The sequence below is a fragment of the Mirounga angustirostris genome, unplaced genomic scaffold, assembly GCF_029215605.1.
Source record: "Mirounga angustirostris isolate CCGP_5_RB_7025 unplaced genomic scaffold, mMirAng1.0.hap1 SCAF_2, whole genome shotgun sequence".
In the NCBI taxonomy this organism is placed as follows: domain Eukaryota; kingdom Metazoa; phylum Chordata; class Mammalia; order Carnivora; family Phocidae; genus Mirounga; species Mirounga angustirostris.
The window spans coordinates 132,280,698-132,304,242 of NW_026991710.1; the positions used below are offsets into that span (position 1 = coordinate 132,280,698).

General features: G+C 34.1%; 1 protein-coding gene across 5 annotated transcripts in view; it reads right to left on the reverse strand.

The window, feature by feature from the left end:
- PDGFC (platelet derived growth factor C) overlaps nt 1–23,545 on the reverse strand; it is a 201,814-nt gene that overhangs the window by 83,955 nt on the left and 94,314 nt on the right. For all 5 annotated transcript variants that reach the window (XM_045880241.3, XM_045880240.3, XM_064585202.1 and 2 more), the window contains exon 2: nt 4,298–4,493. In XM_045880241.3, coding sequence (XP_045736197.1) covers nt 4,298–4,493 — 196 coding nt within the window. The remainder of the gene's footprint in view (nt 1–4,297; nt 4,494–23,545) is intronic.

Genomic DNA, 23,545 nt, shown 5'->3' on the forward strand with positions numbered 1-23,545 from the left:
CTCCCAGCTGAGCAGGAAGCCCAAGACAGGGCTCAATCCCGGGACCCTGAGATCATGACCCGAGCAGAAGGCAGATGCTTTAACCAACTGAGCCACCCAGGCACCCCTGGCAGGTGGAATTTAATCACTCTCTCCTTGAATGTGGGCTGGACTTAGTTACATGCCTCCAAGAGGAGCAACTCACCCTCAGTGATCAAGGTTAACATCATCAGTGATAGGTGAGGTGTACAGGATGTACTTTCTGATATGATCTGAGGAAAGGGCCTATCATCTATTTGGAATCCTTCCCTAAAATCCGTAACTTCAGTGTAATCATGAGAAAAGATCTGAAAAACTTAAACTGAGAGCCATTCTACAAAATACTTGAATACTCTTCAACATTGTCAAGGTCATGAAATACAAGGAAAGAGAGAGCCTGTCACGGATCGGAGGAGACTGAGCACTAAATGCAATAGGCTTATCCTGGAAAGAATCCTAAAACATATAAAGGACATAAAGTGGAAAACTGCTGACATCTGAATCAAGTCTGTAGTTTAATAGTATTGCATGCATGTCAAGTGTTAGTTACGCAAATGTAACATGGTTCTGTAAGACGTTAACACTGGAGGAACCTCGGTTAAGAGTATATGGAGGGGTGCCTGGGTGGCTCAGTTGGTTAAGTGACTGCCTTCGGCTCAGGTCATGATCCTGGAGTCCCTGGATCGAGTCCCGCATCGGGCTCCCTGCTCGGCAGGGAGTCTGCTTCTCCCTCTGACCCTCCTCCCTCTCATGCTCTCTGTCTCTCATTCTCTCGGTCTCAAATAAATAAATAAAATCTTAAAAAAAAAAAAAAAGAGTATATGGAAACTCTCTGCACTATCTTTGCAACATTCTGCAAATCTAAAGTTATGCCAAATTTCAAAGTTTATTTTTTAAAAAAAGCAAACTCTAAAATCAGAAAGAAGACAGGGATACCTACTAATACAACCAACAGCTTAATAAGAGATAGAAAAGAAAGAGTAAAGGAACTGAAAGGAAGAAAGAAATCTTTTCCCAAATCATATGATTTTTTGCATAAATCCAAAATAGTTCCCAGAACAATTATTAAAATAAAAGAGCTTATAGCAAGTTTGCCAGATATGAGATCAATACTGAAAAATCGATTACATTTCTATATACCAGTGATATACAATTAGAAATATACTTTTCAAGAAGGGATTTTAGCAAATCTATAAAGAATATAGAAATAAATCTAAATAATTATGCTCTGAAAAGAACATTTGAAAAATGTATAGCCAATAAAGAAGACCCTAATAAATGGAGAAACATAAAGTTCTCCAAGATGAAAGTTATTTCTATTAAGATGTCAATTTTCTTCAAAACGATCTATATATACATCCAATGCTATCACAATAAAAATCACAATAGGAGTTTTCAAGAAACTTGACAACCTATTTCTAAAAAGTAAAAATAGCAAGGATGCTCCAAAGGAGAAGAAAATGGGGTGGGACTGCCCTATCCCATAGCTTCTACATGCTAAGTAATTAAGACAGCATCATTTTGGAACACAGATGGACATAACTGAGCAAAGGAAAAGAACAGAGAGCTCTGGAACAGACCAAATCATATGCAGAAGTCTGATTACGAATAAGCTGGCTTTGCACATCACTGGGGGAAAGAGTGACTATTCACTACATGATGCTGGGACACTATTGGATAACCTAATGAAAAACCTCACACCATAGACAAAAATAATAACAGATGAATCAAAGACTTAAATATGAAAAGCAAAATTTAAATAGCCAGTCTTAATAAAAGCTGGGCAGAAGACATGAGCAGACATTTCACAGAAAAGGAAATATGAATAGCCAATGATAATATGAAAATTTCTCAACCTCACTAGTAATCCGGAAATACAAATAAAAATTAGTATCAAGGTACAATTTTACACTTATCATACTACCAAAAATTAAAAGAATGATAACCAAAAGGTTGCTGAGAATGTGGTACAACAGAAATTTTTGCATATTGTTGACAGAAGCGTAAATTGGTCACTTTTAAAATCAATTTAACTCTACCTACTAAAGCTGAAAAGGTAAATGTGTTAAGACAGCAATATGATTCTTAGATATAGACTCAAAATTTTTTTCTGGTACTTTTGGACAAGGAGAACAAGCCAAACATTAATCAAGTAAAACAAACAAAAAAGTTAACTCTTTATACAATGGAATACTATGCATCAAGGAAAACAAAAGATCTAAGCTATCTGCACTGACATGAACTGACTTTAAAACATCATATTGTTCAGTTCACATACAGTATTATCCCACTGATCTAGATTTCAAAACAGGCAGAAAATAACCAATTTACTTTTTATAGGGAAATGTATATGTGGTCAAACAGGAGATGGCAGTAAAAAAACTCAGGAAAACAATTTGCAAGGACAAGAAGAAGATGTAATCAGGGAGGAACCAAGGGAAGGGGGCTCAGAAATATTGGAAGTATCACTTTTCTTAAATCGAGTCTAATGCTGAGTGAGCTCAGTCACAAGTTCGGTGAGGCATGCCGGATGATCTTTTAATTTTTTCTTATTTAACTACTAATACACATTACACATATATACATATAACTATGTATGCATACACACATACATATAATGCCTCTCCTATTAAAAAACCCACTAGATATGCAGGTGTTCAGTGGCCCTCTTGGCATTGACCTGCAGGAGCAGGAACCAGGGCAAGTGGCACAAGAAGGGCTAATACTCTGGCTACTGCTGTTGATCTCTCTGACCCAGGAGACTCCTGTCTTTGATTGGCATGCATGAAACTGTGGTAGGGTAACGTGATTCTTTGCACAGAGGGCAAAATCTTAAAGCCTTCATAAGTTTTAACAAGACTACGGACTATTGCATATGAAAAGATATAGGAGGTGTAGGACAGCATGGTAAAACTGTCTACATGGGTGTTAGGAAAAATGGATTGGAGCATTTGTTTAGGTATAAAATATGAATGAGATCTAGGGCCACTACTTTACTTCTCTGATCTGTGTCCTTACGCATAAAATAAAAGGTTGAAAAACACGTCTCTAAAGACAGGATAGCTTCCAGTTCTCAAAGTTAAAGATTACAGATGCAAGGGAAGAAAAAAATAACATGAAATGCATAGTCACAGAAAGAAGAAATGTGAAAAAAAGTCATTATACAAATGTTAAAGATACAAACTGTGATGACAGCAAGTACAAAGTTTATTTCATCTGTATTGAAATATTTATCTGTAATATACCATAAAGTGAAAATTCTCTTTTAACTTGTATATCAAAGAGAAAACCACCCCACAAAGAAGCTCAAGTAAAATATTTTCATGATATACAAATGCCATTGAAGTGAAAAGTCTTCAATAAGACCACCCAACCTTGACAAGTGTATTCACATAGGAGTTAAAGAGTAATATTTGTATGACATACAGTAGGTGGTCTTTTGCATGGGTGAGATACTCCAGCTGACTTTGGTTCATGAATGCTTCTGGAAGAATTACGATGGATTTCTACCTGGCAAACCATAATGTTAGCCTAAAGTTCTAATTCTGCTTTCAGAATTGCATTTCTTCTCTGTGATGAAATATCCAAATTTCTTTAATCCTACATGTTTGTGTGAGCACCCATATGTGTATTTAGGTAGTATGTACCCGTGAATACTGCTTTTTCTTTTATATACTTATTGTTTATTTTATTGACTTGGCTATCAGGAAGTTCAAACGTAAAATTTTTAGCGCTGATCATAACTTAACGTTTTCTGGAACAACTACATTCCTTTATTTGGCTTTTCTTTCTCTATCCCTTATTTCAAATTATTTTATTCTCTACATACTCTGTGTCATAAGTTACCTCGAATTACTTTCAGAAGTAGATAAAACCAATGAATGCATACATACAGTACGTGTCTTCTGATTTTAAAAGAAACATAGCTTGAATAAGGTTGCAAATTTCTTGGATCATCAGAAAAACATAACAGAAAAAAGGATGCCATTTAAAATCACATTATGGTCTCCAAGAAACCAGCTGAGGGTTCTAGAGGGGAGGGGGGTGGGGATGGCTTAGCCTGGTGATGGGTATTAAAGAGGGCATGTACTGAATGGAGCACTGGGTGTTATACGCAAACAATGAATCATGGAACACTACATCAAAAACGAATGATATAATGTATGGTAATTAACATAACATAATAAAATTAAAAAAAATCACATCATTAAAATGAAGCAACTTGAAAGACTCTATACAACAGTTACACTCTGTTTGAACTTCAAGTATGATAACTTACTTGCATATGTCATCTTCTGGGTCTTCAAGCCCAAATCTTTCATCAAATGTAAGTTGTATCCATACATTTTCGTCTGCTGCTACCAATCTCCATACCAAGACCATATTTCTTGGGTAAGTATGAGGAAATCTCGGGCTGTGAATACTTCCATTAGTAGACACAGTAATAATTCTCTCATGCTGGGGATCTTGTACTCCTAAAGCAAAAATATAGGAAGAGACATACATTTAGCTCAGACATCTAAAAAACTACAGGCTTCAAAATAAATATTTTTTTTATCATCCATATTTTAACCCAAACAAGTGTTGGGTATGCCTCCTACGATATAAACCAAGTGCCACTCTTTTCAGAACTCATGCAGAAAAAAAGGATTATTTTAACAATAGTGAGTAGAAACCTGTGTGCATTTATCCTCAAAAGAGCATAACACATTAGTCTTCTTAATTACTGGAATGCCAAACTACCAACTCATGGATTCCTAAAATCACAATAGGGCTGACTTAACACACGAATCCCCAAGAATGAATAAAAGATGAGTCATATTAAAATAAAAGGAAACTTGCATATAATTCTATTTTTAAAAATACAGATAGTGGATTTTCCCCCATTCTTTAGTAGCAATTACAGCAACTGCAACAACTTTTCATTGAGAATTTGTTACTCACATCACATTATTTCACACTGATAAAATGCAATTTAAGAATATTGCTCTAGGGACACTGGGTGGCTCAGCTGGTTGAGCCTCCAACTCTTGATTTTGGCATGAGATTGAGCCCCTCGCGGGGCTCCATGATCAGCGGGGGTCTGCTTGCCCCTCTCCAATTTTATTTTATTTTATTTTATTTATTTATTTATTTATTTTAAAGATTTTATTTATTTATTTGAGAGAGAGAATGAGAGAGAGAGAGCATGAGAAGGGGGGAGGGTCAGAGGGAGAAGCAGACTCCCTGCTGAGCAGGGAGCCTGATGCGGGACTCGATCCCGGGACTCCAGGATCATGACCTGAGCTGAAGGCAGTCGCTTAACCAACTGAGCCACCCAGGCGCCCCTGCCCCTCTCCAATTTTAGTATATGTGTTGCCGAAGCTAGCACTGCTTGTCCCTCTCCAGCTGGCTGATCCTCTCCCTGATCATGCTCGCTCTCACTCTCTCTCTCTTTCTCTCAAATAAATAAAATCTTAAAAAAAAGAATGCTGCTCTAAGAAACTTCTAGAATTTAAAAGGCTGAATATCAAGGGTCATGTATTAGTTAGAAGGTTATTTAGGTTAAAGAATAACCTGTTTTACTGTTAAAAAGCCCAAAACAATTTTAATAAGTTGCAGTTATGATTCTTAAAGCAGCTTTTTCATTCTCTTAACCTTGACTATTTGAACAATCAATCTGGTAAGTATTATTTTACATGGTGTAACTTATAATTAGGAAGACAGGGTAAAGACAAATGTAAGTTACTTTGAATATATATAGTACACATTATGAGGAATATCATCATATTAATAAATATGCTTTAACTGCTACAGAATTTTTAAATTAAATAATTTAATATTGCCATTCTTCTCAATGCCTGAATTTGTCCTCAGCCAAAAGTAACCTATTCAGAAACATGTTCCCTCTCAGTGGATGCCAATATTTAATACTGATATTGGCTATATTAATTTATATGAATTATATGATTATATGAAATAATCAATACTTCTTTTATGCACATAAGTTAGCACCAGTATATCTCCAAAGAAAACAGAAGGATCTATCAAGTGAAATGAATTCTCCTCTATACTGACATACTTTCTTTTAAAAATAATGAAAATTTACCTTTACATTAAGTTAATTACCTGTTTTCAAAGATTTCTTTTAAAATTGGGATATTCCCCACCCTCTAAATTTTCTTCCAATAACCTACATATTTCAAAGGTGTTTATAGCAGCAGTTTATATCAAAAGTCTTTCTCATTTTGGCAACTAATACTTTTTAATGAATCAATTTTTCCAATTAGATTTATTAACATTTATTATTTGCCCCATTTTGTCTAAAAATGCCTTATATAATCCAAGGCACTCTACAAATATGGTACTGTTTACTTTTTCATATATAACCTAGAAAACTACATAGCTACTAAAAGATCTGAATTCTATTTTTATAACCAGCCAAAAAAGCTCACTGCTAAAATGTATATACTTAAATTCTGTTTACATCTTTTTTCCCTTTATAATCCATAATTCCATTAAACTATAATTAAACATAATTTAAAGACTGAACATCTAGGCCTTCTTTGTGGTAAAAGAATTGTAAACTTCCTTTTAAGTTAAATTGCTGCTCCCCAAAATGCATCTTTAAATGCAGTGAGGTTTGCCACCAAATACATATGATTTACACACGACTGTCAAAGTTTTATGTAAATCTCAAACAACTAGACCTATAATCAGAAAAAAAAAAAAAAGGGAACAATAAACATTAAGTTCCACAAGAGTCTACATTTATAGTTTTGTTGTTTAAAAAATCATAGTTCTAAACATATACCTTTACTGGTATTTTGAGGAAGAGACAAGTATATATTTTATAACTATTTTATTGAACATTCACTATTCCTATGTCCAGTGGACAGTATACTCAAAGAAAAACAGCAAGGTAATAAAACAAATGTTTGTAGTCAAATTACTAAAATACTACAACATGCTCCTAGCCATGTATTCTAAAGAAGAATAAATCTTGGTTCATCTTAGATGGTGAATTTAGCATGAGAAATGAAAATATACATAAACACGGACTTAAAAAAATTACAATTATATGCCTTTTTACATTATCTTGGCCAAACCCTCTTAAGGAGGAAGTATTGAAAACTAATATGAACCAAAAATAGGAAAAAAAAAAAAAGGAAAAGTGAGATTAATAATGTAAATACTAACAAAAACACTAACTCGAAAAGATATCTCATAAAAAAAGATAAATCCATAGCCTTTCTCCATACTAATGTTGTAGGTCGACTGTTGCAGAAAAGAGCTGTAGGATTAAGAATGACATACAATGTTTTAAATGAAAATCATCCTACTTTCTAGGTCTTCTTCTTCTTCTTTTTTTTAATTTTTTTTAAGTAGGCTCCACACCCAGCAATAGAGCCCAACGTGAGCTTGAACATAGTGACCCTGAGATCAAGACCTGATTTGAGATCGAGATTTAGATGCTTAACTGGCTGAGCCACCCAGGCACCCCTGGATTAAGAATTAGGTGAAAAAGAAATGTCTCCAAACTTTGTTACTTTTAGAGTTGTAAAGAACTCTGGTTCCTGTTTCACATGGGCAAGACAGTAGCGACATGTCACTTGTAAACTGATAGACTTCGCAGACATCCTGTGCAATTTCTGGTGTGTTTACTTTCAAATATATGTTACTTTGAAAGTATGTTTTTTTTAAAAAAAATTCTATTTTCCAAATCCTTACTTGATAAATATACATATTCATTGGTCTCATTCTTTCTTCTTTTTGCCTATAATAATCCTTGTTTATATTATTTTTGTTAGTCTGTTTATATAGTTATCTTTGCTTTTGCTCTCATTAACTCTCAATTAACAACTTTCAATTTTAACAATAGTCAAAATCATATGATACACAAACACACACACATGCACACGGTTTTACGGACTCCATGAACTGGCACCTTTTTGCCTAGAAAATCCAGAATAATCTCATCCTAATCCTACTTGATGCTGTAGAGAGAAGACGGACTTGAGCTGCATAGTGCAAACAAATCTCTCTCCATAAATTCCAATCTATATAGAAGTATCCTATGTTTATGTTTAATATTTAAAATTCTGACTATTCATACTAAAGTACAATACGCTACTACATTGTACTAAAATACAATAATATCCTAGATAGGCTCAATCTTCTCTTTCCCATACCTTTAAAACAATAGCAAATTAAAATAAAGACAATCAACAGCACCGTCTATCTCAAACTGTTTACAAATTATAATACATTTTCACAAAGGAAAATAAAATAAGGGATTATTAATATTAAGTAAACCATAAAACAAATATAATTAAGATATGCTCAATTGAGGTTCTTGAATTTATCCCAGAAGATGATCACTTTATTCCTCAAGCTAAGGAATAGTCAAAACTTATATATTGGAAACCTATTATGTTTCCTGCTCTGTTCCAGGTGCTTGGGATATCACAAACAAAACAAAGCCTTGTTCTAGAGGGGAGGGGGGTGGGGGGATGGGTTAGCTGGGTGATGGGTATTAAAGAGGGCACGTTCTGCATGGAGCACTGAGTGTCATACGCAAACAATGAATCATGGAACACTTCATCTAAAACTAATGATGTAACGTATGGTGATTAACATAACATAATAATTTTTTAAAAAAGGCAAAAAAAAAACCCCCCAAAAAAAACCCACAAAGCGTTGTCCTCTTAATGTGACAACTTCCGGGACTGTATGTTAATATCATTCCTAAACTAGATATACAGCAACTAATATTCAGCTACCAAAACCCACTTCAGATGTTTCCTCTTTTAGACTTCCATCTCTGACAAAAACAGAGAGGGAGACAAACCATAAGAGACTTAACTCTAGGAAACAAACTGAGGGTTGCTGGAGGGGAGGTGGGGGAGATGGGTAACTGGGTGATGGGCATTAAGGAGGGCACTTGATGGAATAAGCACTGGGTGGTATATACAACTGACGAATCACTAAATTCTACCTCTGAAACTAATAATACACTATATGTTAATTACATTTAAATAAATAAAGAATTCCATCTTTGATTCTCATCGTACATTCCTGTAGGACTGAATATTTTAATGATAATGTATGGGTTTACCTTCCTTAGTTTCTACCACACTATTAATTCCTAAACTGTAAAGGCATTTACTCAAGTCCAGAAGCTAACCACCTGCCCATGACACTACCTCATACATATTGATTGTATATATAAAAAAACCAGTATCCCACGGCAAGAACATGTCAGAAGGCAGTTTTACATATTATTTCAACATTTCCTTCTCTATTCCTACGATCCTAGTGACTGCACATGATAAGGATAAGATTTTACAATTTATACTCCTTCTAATTAAGGTCCCTTAATTCATAACTGATATCTTACTCAAAGTCCATCTATTATAACCTACATATATATTTCAGCTGAAGGTGATAGGTCACAGAGTACTCATTATTGAGATTTGCCATTTTCTTAACATGCTCGCTTATTTTAAGAAAGTAAAACATATTGTATAATTTTACCACACTCTGAGAATTCCATAATTATAGTCATTATTTTATCTTAACTTTGAAATATGAATAAACTGATGATAAAAGCTGCTATTTTAGGCAAGACACTTGATATCAGACTTTATTTTTTATAAACTAAAGATAATCATAAGCTGTTTTAAAGTTTACATGAAATGATAACCATATCAATTAATCACCTTGATAACTGTAAATCAGTATGTATGTGAAGCAGAAACTTTGTCCAAAATATGCTAGTTAAAATACAATGAGATAAGATTTATTATCAGGTATCAAGTTTTTCTGATGTCAGTGAATAGGAGATTGTTATGTAAGATAATGCAAAATTGGTCATGTGTACAAAGATTCTAATTTTGCAAAGATCAAATTGAGCAAGAAATAACGATGTTTAGGCGGGGATTTCAAATTTCTGATTTCATTCTACAGGTTCATTAGGAGGAAAAAAAAGCAGGTTTATAGAAATTTTGCCATTTCCTTGACCTGACTCTATCTTCATCAAAAGGTTTAAATTATTTTTCATTTACTGAGAAGCACAAGAATTCACGCATTAGCCTTGATAGTAACTACACGTGCTAGTAAGAAATGGGAATCTTTGTTCAGGAAGTTCATAGCATATCTTCCACATGCAATGAGAAAAAGTTAATATGGTGAGCATATCCCCAACATCCCCATCACTACTATGAAGCAGCCACTGGGAAAGAAGGGCTGGATTGACCCTACCCAGAGGTATGCCTGGAAAACCAATATAAGCCCATTTCCCTCACGCATGCATGATTTTAATGGGCCAATCAGAGTGAATTCAATGACTTCCCTTCATGAGAATGAGATCATTTTGGGTGAAGAAGTGAGATCCGGAACTACTGTATCCATTAAGCTTGTAATAGAATCCAGTCTGATGAAAAAGTCAATGCACAGAACTAGGCGGATAAATGATAGTACAGAAAAACGGAGCTAGATCCCAGCTCAAACCACACAGTAAGTTCACCCCATGTCTGGGCTTCTCAGGAACATGACTAAATAAATCATTTTTATTACTTAAGCCAATTAGAGATATATAATTTTATATTTACAACCAAAATCATTATATAGTGAACATGTCTGAATTTGCCTGGGATGACCTTCATTTAGTCCTATGATCCTGGTATGATTATTATTAGTGGTTCCCTTTTCACGCTCTAAAATATTTGATTTAACATCATAAAGAACACAGGTAGTAAGGTCTATAAAATTCTTCTGATATTGAGGCGTGAGATATAGAATGATAGATTTGACAGCGTGGTATTTTAGCCTTAAGGTAAGGGTAAAAAATAACTTATTTTGATTTTATACAATGGAATACAACATTTTCAAATGAAGGCTCAATTATGAAAGATAAACTAGCAATAATCTTCTTACCTATTACATAACAGGATAAACAGCCAGTATATATAAACACAGAGTCTCTGTAAAGCTCTTATTGCACACCAATTAGTAATGAATACAACTGTATACACACTCCACTATAGTGAGCCATGTTTAGGCAATGGTATTATTTTTTATCCTGTGTTAAACTGCACATTGTTTTAGATACCCCAAAAAGGCCAAAACCAGAATGTAGAACAGAAATAAATTAGGAGTAATTCACATTACAAAATAAGCATTCCCTTTAAAGATTCACTATTGATTTCATTTCTCAATACTTAATCAACTCTCTGGTTGAATTAAAACTATTATTCAATGTAGAAAGCTTATATAAAATATTAGAAGTTCTGAAATATTTTAAGCTGAATACATTTATATGAAATAATATTATTATATGAAAAAAACTGGCTAGTGTGATTAAGCACAAATCCATAATACATAACAAATAAACAAGCTTACTTAAGAGAAAATATGTTCACTAAACAACCTCATCTGTTTTGAAGACTCAACATCTGTTCATTCTCTGTCTGCACTGGACATATAATTTACGACATTCAGATTGGAGTTTACCAGCAACTTCAAATACAGAAGTAGCTACCTATTGCCTTGTGAACACACACTGGTTAGATACAGTACTGACATTCTGATGGGAAGATGTTTAAAATTCATCAATGAAAATAATAATGAAAAGGTAATCAATACAAACTTACTCCTTCACAGAAAACACGCAAGTAAGGCCATTAAGTTTATGTATGCCTTTAGTGAATATTTAAAATATCTTTAAAATTCTCTTTTAGATTAAGCTTTCAATTAAGCAAAATAAATGATTCCTAAGAAACAATAAAGTAGGAATAAATTTATTTCAGCCTTCATATATTCAGCAATCATTTACGCTGAAAAATGAGACTACCGTTTCCCACTTATATTAGCGTTTCATGTTCAAGGGTGAATGCATATAATGTATAAGCAATAAGCCTATGATTCTCTTATGAATGATACAAAAGACAGTCAACATAATAAATTCAATCACTTCTTTACAAATCATATCCTCCTATCTTATGTTTTAAATGTTATTAAATGCTGTTGATAAGTGATAGCGTTTGCATTTCCGTAAACCATATTTGAGATTTAGAAATTGTACTTGTAGCAAGATCTTTGGTTTTGGCAGTAATTCCACATAATGACATCAAGAATAAATGAAGAGCAATTATACTGGGACAAGACTGCCCCTTCTCAGGCTAATTAAACAAACTATGCTCATGAATGTTCTAATCTTCCTGCCCTGCGGGAAAACACCACTGCCTCACCCCACACTACCTCAACAGCTCTTGTCAATCTTGAAGTCATGTTAAAATATAAGTAAAATATAAATGTGAGACTTTTAAAAGAAATGAAAGCCATAAGTTAATAATAAAACACATCGTTTGGTGAGGAAATAGGTGGCCTATTTTACTCCTCAGAGATATTTTTAATCGGCTTGAATATGCCCATTAACAGCACCCTTTAGCAGCAGCTAGCTTTACAAGAGTAGTTTCAAAATTAAACCGAAGATCCTGAGGGAAAAGGTCTAAAAAGAGAAGCTGAACCTAGGTTAGAACAGATTCAAGATACACACTTTTATTCAAAATAGGGAGGGAACTGGAATTGAAAGAGTCTAGCAGAAGTTTCATTTGTGAGGAGTGATTATTCTTCAACACTTCATTATCTCTAGTTTCTTCCACCATATTCAAAAATACCTACTTCCCTATCTTCTGATCTCAGTGAAGACTTTGAGGATATATCTGTCAGACTGGACACTGTCAGAGGCCATAAGAAGATTTGAGAGTCCTTCTTTACGGTATTTGCACTGTTTATATGAGTGTAATCCCCCAGTCAGCAAATAGACCGGCTGCATTCATGACCTCCCAACAAGTAAACAGACCTGTTTGAACACAGCATTTCCTTGAAAATTTTTGTTCATGAAAACCAATTTTGATGTTGAAAATTCTCCACCCATGTTCCCTATAAATCCATCCATTCCTCTTTGTGAGAAATGGAACACGGATACTGAACAAAATGGAACAAAGATATGGAAATAAATACCCAGGGGTCAAGGAGAGCAGGAGAAAAGGAACAGAAAAAAAAATTAATTTAACTGCAGCAAGTTTAACAGTACTAATTATCTTGACAAATGGCACTTAGTCTTATTCTCAAGTTGAGATAGGGCTTTTAAGAAAGATGTGCATAACACAAGCCTTAAAAACAACTAAACTAATCATTTAAAATACATGATTTAAATTTACACAATCTATTTCTGTACAACTACACAAACTATCAACTATTTTACTGCAGTTATCATACTTGAAAATTCAATTGCAATGTTGTATTCTTGTTAGAAGTCAACCAAAAAAACCAAGTCAACCAAAACAAAAGATTTCTGATGAGGAAGCAATATACCAACAAAACAAAACATAAGAAAAACCATCTGATATAAACATATATTAAAACTTTTACTCAGTAAGAAACTTCTCATTAAGTACTTTCTGCCAAAAGAAAATATTTATTAATAAAAGATGGGGGGAAAAAGTCTAAGAAACACCAGAATCATCCATTATACTTGGAGAAACACACTTCTACTCTCTCTATACCACAACAGTCAAAATAAAATGCCAGGGGAAATTATCCTTTAACATTTCAGAGAATACAGAAATGAGAATAGAGACATTTCAAGTAAGCACACTACAGTTTGAAGACCATTAGGAATACGAAAACAACACAGGAGCATTGGGAAGACCAGGTAAAATTTACAAGTACAGGACAGAAAAGACTCCCATTACGAAAGAAAGGCATTCAAATCTGTACTAGTTCATGTTGAAAAATCAGATAAGAATATTATTCCACCTAAACAAGTCCTCTTCTTTAATATGGCTCACTACATCAACTTCAATTATGTGAGAGGACGTTAGAGTGCACAATAAGAAAAGTTTAAAAATTCAGAGTAAATAAAAATATATGTTTTGCTTACCTTTTAAATGTTCTTTCTCCTCTTTTCTATGCCAGTCCAGATGCTTGGGTATAGTTCCTCCCTGCCAGTAGATGGAGATAGTAAAATTGAGTCTTTTGGTGACCTCGCATCCTAATCTAGGTGGTTCAGAATCTTCAATTTCAGATTTTGGAAGTAAAAAAATTTGAATGATTGAAAAGACACATAAAGCTTGTAAAAATTATTATGTGAGTCAGTCAAATGAGCTTTTATTCATGGTCATTTGTACCAATCTTTAAGGGAGAGGGTCTTGGCTGGCATAGAAAAAAATAAAAGAAAGAGCATTATTTTGTAGGATAAATTCCCTTGACTCTTCATTCTTCCCAGATCTTGCTCATTTACTCAACAAATAAATACTGAATACGACTCAATAGTAGCTTGCAAGTTACTAGCCAGATGCTTTCATACACATTATCTATTTAATGTTTTTAACACCCCTGTGAAGAAGTAATTATTAGCCCCAAAAATCCTGTCCCAGAAACTATATTTTTTAAAGTTCCATATGGTGAGCTGACTCTTGACTTGCCAGGTTTCTGTAGTCCTCCTGATGTTCAGGTAATGGCTTCTCAGATTTAGGGAGAATGATTTTCTTCCTCCTACTGATAAAGGAGACCTTGAAGTGGTTGAAAACTCACTTGCTATTGATAAAAACTATTTGTGTTATTTTGTTTCAAATTAATACAAGACCTCTAACAGCTTCCCAGGCAGAAATTCAAAAGCTAAGGTGTAGCCATTTTACAGAGGTTAAATGGATCATCTGAAATAAAATGGGGTTCAGGAGAAGCGCTTCATGAAATATTTTTTCTTTAAGAAATTGTGCACTTAAGGTCAAATTCAAAGGGATAAACATAAAAATTTGTGAGTACTAATAATGGCTTATGAAAATAGTAAAATTAATAACATTTTCCAAAGATACTAGAGGACACATAGGTACATCCTGAGGATGATAAAGAAACAGACTGGAAGAACATTCAAAACTGAATTGAATATTAGTGATAGTACAAAATAATTGGCTCCATTTTTCTCACTCAGTTTAGTAAACCCATTGAAATTTTAATTAAATAGAATATATCCCTAATCCTTATCACAAGTAAAGTCTAGGTTTCAATACTCCTGGAAGTCATGGTTTGTGACTTTATTTCAACATAACACACTTTGAGAAAATAGGGTATTACACAACTACTTGAACAAAAGTAAACCCAATTTGTTCAAGAATGACTGATTAAAATAAAACTACTCACTTTTATACAGTCACCTTAATCAGTCTGCCCAAATGAATAAAGTAATATTTATACACCTCTTTATAGTTTTTATAATGATTTTCAGATTATAAAACACTTTCTTTTACATACAGTTTTTCCTTTTTTGGCTGTCACACAACCTTGAAAACCAAATATATTATGCAAACTTTATTACTGTGAAAATAATGTTGGCTGGCACAGTAGGTTGACCATATAATTTCTTGTCCAAACCAAAACATTTTTAAGACCAAAAGAGGATGGTATTAATCGTGTTGGGACAACAGACAGAAACTGTGATGGTCCCCGAAAAACATGAACATATGGTTACCCTAATGAAAAATGACCACACTAACCTTCAGTCCAGAACTTTTGAGCCTAAATCCTATTCTCTTTCCACTCTACCATAAGACTCCAGAAGATCTTTCAACGTGGACATTTATGAGATTAATTCTTAAGTATATGTTTCCTATTGGCATCCTCATTCAACTTAGTCCACTGAGTAGAACTTTTTCTTTGTTTTCATAAACTTGGTAATATTATTACATTTATAGTACTTTATTTCAAGGTAGGTTAAAACAAAAAAAACAGCCATCCTAAAACCTTTTCTGTTTAACTGCTTTTTAATGGCTTGTGAGGTGTTTCTAAAATTACCAATGAAGCAGGAGACATTTTGACCAATTATTACTGATTTGCTGGATTCTGGCTCCATTCCATTGCTCAGAACAATGCGGTGACATTAATTCTACTCCCAATTGTAAACTTTCTTCCAGAATTTAGTACTCTTTTAAAATGATAAATTCCACATTAACTCAGAAAAGATAAGAGGTCATTTAAAATATATTTAGCGGCGCCTGGTGACTCAGGCGGTTAAGCGCCTGCCTTCGGCTCAGTTCATGATCTGAGCGTCCTGGGATTGAGTCCTACATCGGGCTCCCTGCTCAGCAGGGAGTCTGCTTCTCCCTCTGCCTGCCACTCCCGCTGCTTGTGCTCTGTCTCTCTCTGACAAATAAATAAAATCTTTAAAAAAATATATGTTTAATGATTAGGGTTAAAAATTATGGAAATGAAATCGTACTAAAAAGTATAAACTGCTTATCCTTCACAATGAATGCAAGTCTTGCATATATATTCACTTACTTGATTATTTAGTTTTTAAACTATCTGTGTGTAATTTAATTGAACTCTAAAAGGTCATGGATTTTGCCTACATTTCTGTTTTGTTTGGTTTCCATTGTTTTTTTACTGGTATACTGCATCCCTCAAATAAATATTGATTGACTGGCTGAACTGCCTCGGAATAAAGCCCATACTTCATCTGCAAATCTATTTAGAAAGAAAATTTTGTAGTTATGGCTTGGTTATTGGCCTATCATTATTTTCTGAAGATCGATGGCTTAAGAAGAAATTACTGAAATCCTTCACATTATCTGAGCAGACACCAGCAGCTATTGCCAGGTCATCAGATAGGCTCCCATGGAATACAGTTATGTTAAATTCGTATTTGGAATTGCTTTGCCATGATCTCTAAAATAAAACTTCCAACAACAGCGAGATTACATCTAAAGAGCATCATATTCAAGGAAAAAAAATCATTATTCCTTTCTGAAATCAAAAGTTAAGTATCTCTTTAAAAAACAACATCCCCATTCTCTTGGGCAGACTTTGGAAACACACATACATGCTAAACAACAAAAAATGTGAGATTTTTTCTCTTCACAATTCCCTTCCTTACCACAATTCCAGGATCAAAATTTGTTTTAGTTAGCCTTATGCTTTAATTTTTCTGTGCCAGATGACAGGTATCAAAGGTAATAATATCTAGAACTGAATGTAAGTATTATGGTATGGTGGAAGAATACAGTAGCACCATTATGGAAAGGAGCATGCCAGTAGGATGATCTGGACAGAAGAATATAATAACGTAGGAAGTTTTGAGACAAAAACAAACCTTGACATGATTTGCTAAATAATGTCTATAATCCTGTTCCTTTATAATTGCTCCAATTATAAAACTAGGCTTCAGAATTCCTCAAGTATGTTAAACTTCTGAACCAAGTATTTAAAAACAAGAACTATTTTTTTTTATCCTTTTAAACCAATGACTTGAGAAAGTTTTGAGAATCTGATGAAAGATATGGGTGCTCAAACCAGAAAATTATATATCTAAAGACATACTCTCATAGTTTTCACACGATAGCATACAATTTCAGAGTATTCATCCAGACCCTAAAAACTATGTATGAACTCTTTTATCTATGAAAAATCAAGGTTAAGAACACTTTCTCTAAAAATAACTTGTCCATTATAAAGCAAAACAAACAATGAGTTCTTCATTCCAGAATCAGGCGAGCTAACAGTGCCATTTTGGCAAAATAGTATCATTGTAAAAGAATAACTGATTTAGCAATTAAGCATTAAAAAAGAAATGCATTCTGAAGGACTAACTTGAATTTTGGAGTGAGCTGGAAAAAAAAATATATATATATGCATATATAGTAGGTATTGTATGTTTTTTACATAAAAACAATGACAATATTTCATAGACTTCCAATGCAACTGTATGAAAGTTTTAAAATATTTTCTGAAAAATGTATCTAAAATATGTAATTTAAAAACAAAGGAAGAATTCTTTACATTCACTAAAAAATGTATTATCGGTCCTAAGGAAATTTTAGAGATCTGTTATCAAGAAATGTATACATAAAAGAATATAGCAGATAATTTCATTGCACTTCTACATTTCAACAAGAAGAATTTATTTACTATAATAGTTTTTAAGTGCAAATGATAAGAACACAGTTGCTAATATTTGAGCACTAATAGTGAGTGAGAAACTGTTGGGCACTCACATGAGCTATCTCACAGCAATGCTGAGAGAGAGACTTGATCATCACCACTCTACCAAGTAGAAAACCTCTAACTGGACCAAGACATCATGAACATAGCAAAGCAACAACAATAACAAAATAACAAATACAGACCCCACTAGGGAAGATGCTTTGATGACAAAGCTGTTTTCTTTCTTTTTTTTTTTTTTTTTAAGATTTTATTATTTATTTAACAGAGGGAGTGAGAGCACAAGGGAGAAGGAGGCTCCCTGCTGGGCAAGGAACCCTACGTGGTTCTGGATCCTGGGACCCTGGGATCATGACCTGAGCCGAAGGCAGATGCTTAACCAACAGAACCATCCAGGCACCCAAAGCTGTTTTCTTGCAATGCCATCATCAGCAGTACCCCTGATGAGTAGTAGCAGGAGTTCACGTATTTTTATTTTTATTTTTTTTATTTTTTTTTAAAGATTTTATTTATTTATTTGACAGAGAGAGACACAGCTAGAGAGGGAACACAAGCAGGGGGAGTGGAAGAGGGAGAAGCAGGCCCCCAGCTGAGCAGGGAGCCTGATGCGGGGCTTGATCCCAGGACCCTGGGATCATGACCTGAGCCGAAGGCAGACGCTTAACGACTGAGCCACCCAGGTGCCCCGGAGTTCACGTATTTTTAAATAGGTGGTGGTTCTTCTGAGCCATGTAGGTGGGTCAGACAGCATTAGATATATCTCATTTGATCCAAGTTCTTTTGTGACTGGATTAATAGTGATTCATTTTCAGAAGATACTTAAGACAACATGAGAAATTTCCCTCTACTTTTTTTTTTTTTAATAGTAAAAAAGCCTGTTCAGTCAGGTTGAAAAGCAGTAACACAAAGATTGTATATGTTGTTATTTTTGGATCTTAAAGAACTGTTATAACAATATAATTGAAATCCTTCACCACACTTTCTATTTCATAAAGGAGAGTAAAGGAAGTTTAAAAAGTTATATATACTATATATATACTATATATATATATAGTATATATATATACTATATATATATAAATAATATAAATATATATAAGTTCTATATAGGTAATTAAAATTTTCACTCAACAATATTAACTAAAACAATTTTTTCTTGATAATTGTATAGCAAGCAGGTTCTCTTCTTTAGTCCTTCAGTGAGTTTAGTACAGGGAATTTATGGTAAAATAGTATACAGTGGGTACCTTTTAAATTGTCATTGGATTCAGGGTCATGTAATACAAGGAATTATCATCACGCCTCTATTTGTTATTGAAGGGTGTGAGTGGAATAGAAAAGACAGTCATTAACTGTGATCTCCTTCTTATTTTTTCATGAACGCTCTCTCCAGAAAAAGTACAGTATAACAGTACAGTATAAAAGGTCCAATATCATAAAAGTCCTAGAGAGGGGTGACATTATAATTAAATAAAATTATTTACTCAAAGTTTACCTTTTAGTCAAGAATAAAATATTTTAGCATGTGTATTAAGCTGAAATCTTTAGTAAAGTACAGTAAAGTACAGAACACATTCTAAGTAGAATTAGATTTCAGAACGATGCCCAAATAACCAGGCCAACAAGTATTCACTCACTGTCTGCTGAGTTAAGGGCATAAGGCATGGGGCCTGGCTGTTACAGTGAAGTCCTGGCTCATAGTCGCAGAGTCAAGTGTTATTTACTTGAACTACAAAGCTCTCAACAATATTGCTAGGTGACCCTCCTACCTCTTAAACTAAGTGACTTTAAAAAATATATAATAAATCTCCATATTCACAATCTTTTCGTATCTTTTTGCTTCAGGACATGGTGGTGGTTGGTGATGGTGCAGGTGGGAGAAAGCTACTACGTTAACATCATGGCCAATGTCAAGTGTACTTAATTCAAGGGAAGTTATCCATCAATTCTCCCATACCTTGCAGTTACCTTAAGAAAGCAGCAAGTCATCTAAGGAGGTTTAGGGAACTGAAAAATATTCAACATAACCTCATGAAGTTCATATTTTAAATGATTTTTCTCTCTTGCTGTTCATAAGTACGTGATTATATCTAGTTTTAATACTTTCTCTATATTAAACAGAGTTCCTAAAATTAAAACCATAAGCCCAAAGCAATCAATGGGAGTGCTAAGAATCCATGCAAGTGTAAAAAAAAAGAAAAGAAAAGAAAGTGAAAGTTAGATTCAAGCAAAAAAGATCAAATCATTTGATTTACTGGCAAAAGTAATGTCATGTGAGAAAATTAAGTATTTTGTAACAAAAAAAGCAGTATATTAAATACCATGAACGGCATACATCTGCAAGTTTTCGTGACAGTCATACCTGTCACTAAAAAGAAAGGGAAACATTTTGAAACTTCAAATGATGTATTTTTTTTTCTAAAGTACAACTAATTGTTGAGCTAGAAACTAAATCTTTCATATGTCACTTTAAAGTCAAATAAAATTTCAGCACTGCAAAAATAAATGGCTCTGAAAATGATGTCTGTGCTAACATTGCTATTTGAGGATTATCTGTCACCGGCACTGAAAATGCGTAGGATGGGTCAGTGCATCTGATAGAGGAACAGTCTAATAAGGCTTTACAATGAACAAAACCACCCAAGGGGGGGGGGGAAGGGTATGTAAAAATAACTCTCACAAAGTTAGAAGCAAACTCTTTTTTCAGTACAAAAGTAAGCAATACACACGTTTTCAGAGACCGATTTTAAAACTGTTTTCTATCAATGAACCACCAACCACCAATGGGAAGATATGACAGCTACGAATTAATCTTTTGATGGCTTCTTTTTTTTTTTTTTTTTAAGAGGGAGAGAGAGAGTGAGCAGGCACACGTGCCCACAGAAGGGTAGGGGCAGAGAGAGTGAGAGAGAGAATCGTCAAGCAGGCCCCACACCCAGCACAGAGCCCGACACGGGGCTCAATCTCATGACCCTGAGATCACGACCTGAGCCAAAATCAAGTGTCCCATGCTTAACCAATGGAGCCACCAAAGTGCCCCTTGACTGCTTCATTTTTATTATGTTATCTGGCATCACTTTCCATTTCCTTTTCTACCTTACCTATCTTAGATTCTATAGCCCTGCCTCCTTTATACCTGGAGTTGGTTCTTGTCCCAGATTTTATCCTTAGTCTTTTTTTCCATACTCTCAAATTTTTGGTGACCTCAAGTACTTCCTGAATTTAAATAAAAATACCTTTCATAAGTATATGCTCTTTAAATCTATAGCAATAGCTCAGAACTCTCTTCCATGTCAGAAAATCACATTCCCAAGTGTCTCATTGGCCCTTTAAACCAATATATCCCACTTCAAAGTCATGATCATTTAAGAGAGTTAGTTACGCTTCTACTTTTTTTTTGCATTTCTATTAATGGAATTACCATTTCACCAGCCAATTAGCCTCCAAATATCATCATTTTGACTTTAACTTTTGTTTATGACATTTTATGTGGTCAATTTAATATACTGAGATGAGTTTTAAATAAAACATGGCCCAGCACATGATTAATGCCCAATATATATTAGTTACTGTTGTTCTTGCAATGTCTTCAATATGGACTACTCAGTCTGCTCACACAGCAATCTTCTCTTCTTTAATAAATGTTCAGTTTTCTAGCCCTTTGACCCAATAGAGTTTTGTCATCTTCAAGCAACAATATATTTGTGTACCACTCAGACATATCTTTAAGTGAAATATATTCTATATTGAAATGAATACTGAGGGGTGCCTGGGTGGTTCAGTCAGTTAAGTGTCTGCCTTCCGTTCAGGTCATGATCCCGGGGTCCTGGGATGGATTCCCGCATCGGGCTCCCTGCTCAGCGGGAAGCCTGCTTCTCCCTCCCCCATTCCCCCTGCTTGTGTTCCCTCTCTCGCTGTTCTCTGTCAAGTAAATAAATAAAATCTTAAAAAAAAATAAAATGAATACTGATAATCTCATACTTCCTTAAGGAATAAGACATATCTCACCAAATATGCCTATCCATCCCTGCTTTTATTAGACTAAGGAGAGGAAGGCTGGTTCTGATTTTTTTTTAACTGTGGTATGGTTTTTGTCACATACACAAAAGTTTAATTTTAATAGCCAAATTGTGAGTCTTCTGTGTCTTATTTAGGAAACTATACCTTATAATGTCAAAGGATGTTCTTTTATATTTCATCCCTGAATGTTTACAAAAAGTTGTTTATGGTGTGAGTCAGGTTTAATTGTTTGTATTTCCACATATGGAGGGCCAATACTCTAAACATCACATATTACATAGGTCACTTTCCCCATTCTTTGTTTCATATATCAAATTACTATACATGTGAATAAATTTCTGATTTTTATTCTTTTTCATTGTATTATTTGCCTATTCTTCTACAAAAACACTATTTAATTACTATGTCTTTATAATAAACTTTAATGCATTGGCTACTAATGGCCTTTGCTTTTCTACATCAGTTTTCAGATTAGCAGATCAAGTTCCAAGAAATTCCTACAGAATTTCATTGAAATTATGTTTAATTTATAAAATTATTTGGGGGATATTTTATATAACTGTAATATTAAATTTCCCCACCAGTGAACACGGTATTCCTCTGCCCATTTATTTACATTTTGTGTTTTTTTTCTCTTTAAGACTATTTGAACAATTCCAAAGATAGCTACTGAAAAGAAAGGAAACCACAATAAAACTGCCCATAACAATCAATGAGCAATATCAACCCGACTGTGCTCCTGTCAACTACAAAATGCCAGTATCAGATTTGTGACAACATCCGAAAGCCAAAACAAAAGGTATGGAATATAACAGATGCACAGTGGAAAAAGTAATCAATTCCTCAAAAACATCAAATGTTCAAATATTCTAAATCTTGGTTCTCTCACCGCTCATGGAAAGAGACACCACCCAAGTTTAAGCCACAGCCTTTAGGAGCTCCCCAGCTTCTGTGTCAGTAGACTTTTAACCATCTTCACAAAGATCTTCCACATCTTTTCTTTTTTTTTAAGATGAATTAAAAGGTAGAGATTTTGTAGTTGTGAAAAGGATGGTTTTTTCATGATATTTACCACGGGTTCTTCATCACATCACTTTATGTTTCCTCTTGGAACTTATAAGTCTCTGAAATCATCTTACCTAATATATATTTGCTTTATTGTCCTTCTCTCCTTTCCAGAAGATAAGTTCCTTGGACCCCAAAATCTTGTATGTATTGTTTGTTGTTGCATTCCCAACAACTCGAATAGTATGTTGCCAAAAGGAGGTGTGTGATATACATTTATCGAATTAATGCATTCAGGTACACCTAATGCTATGCCTTAAATGTAACTATACAATAGTCAGACTGTTTGTCTTAACTGTTTTATGATTTTGTAATCCTGTCGTCCATTAGGTCACCAAAAGGACTAGAATCCTAGCCAGGAGCCTGTAATAAATTAGGAGAGTCTACTAAACAAAACTGACTTATTTCCCCATTTCATAAAACCTCTTCCTATTTCTTCTTTCCTTCACTTCTTTCTACA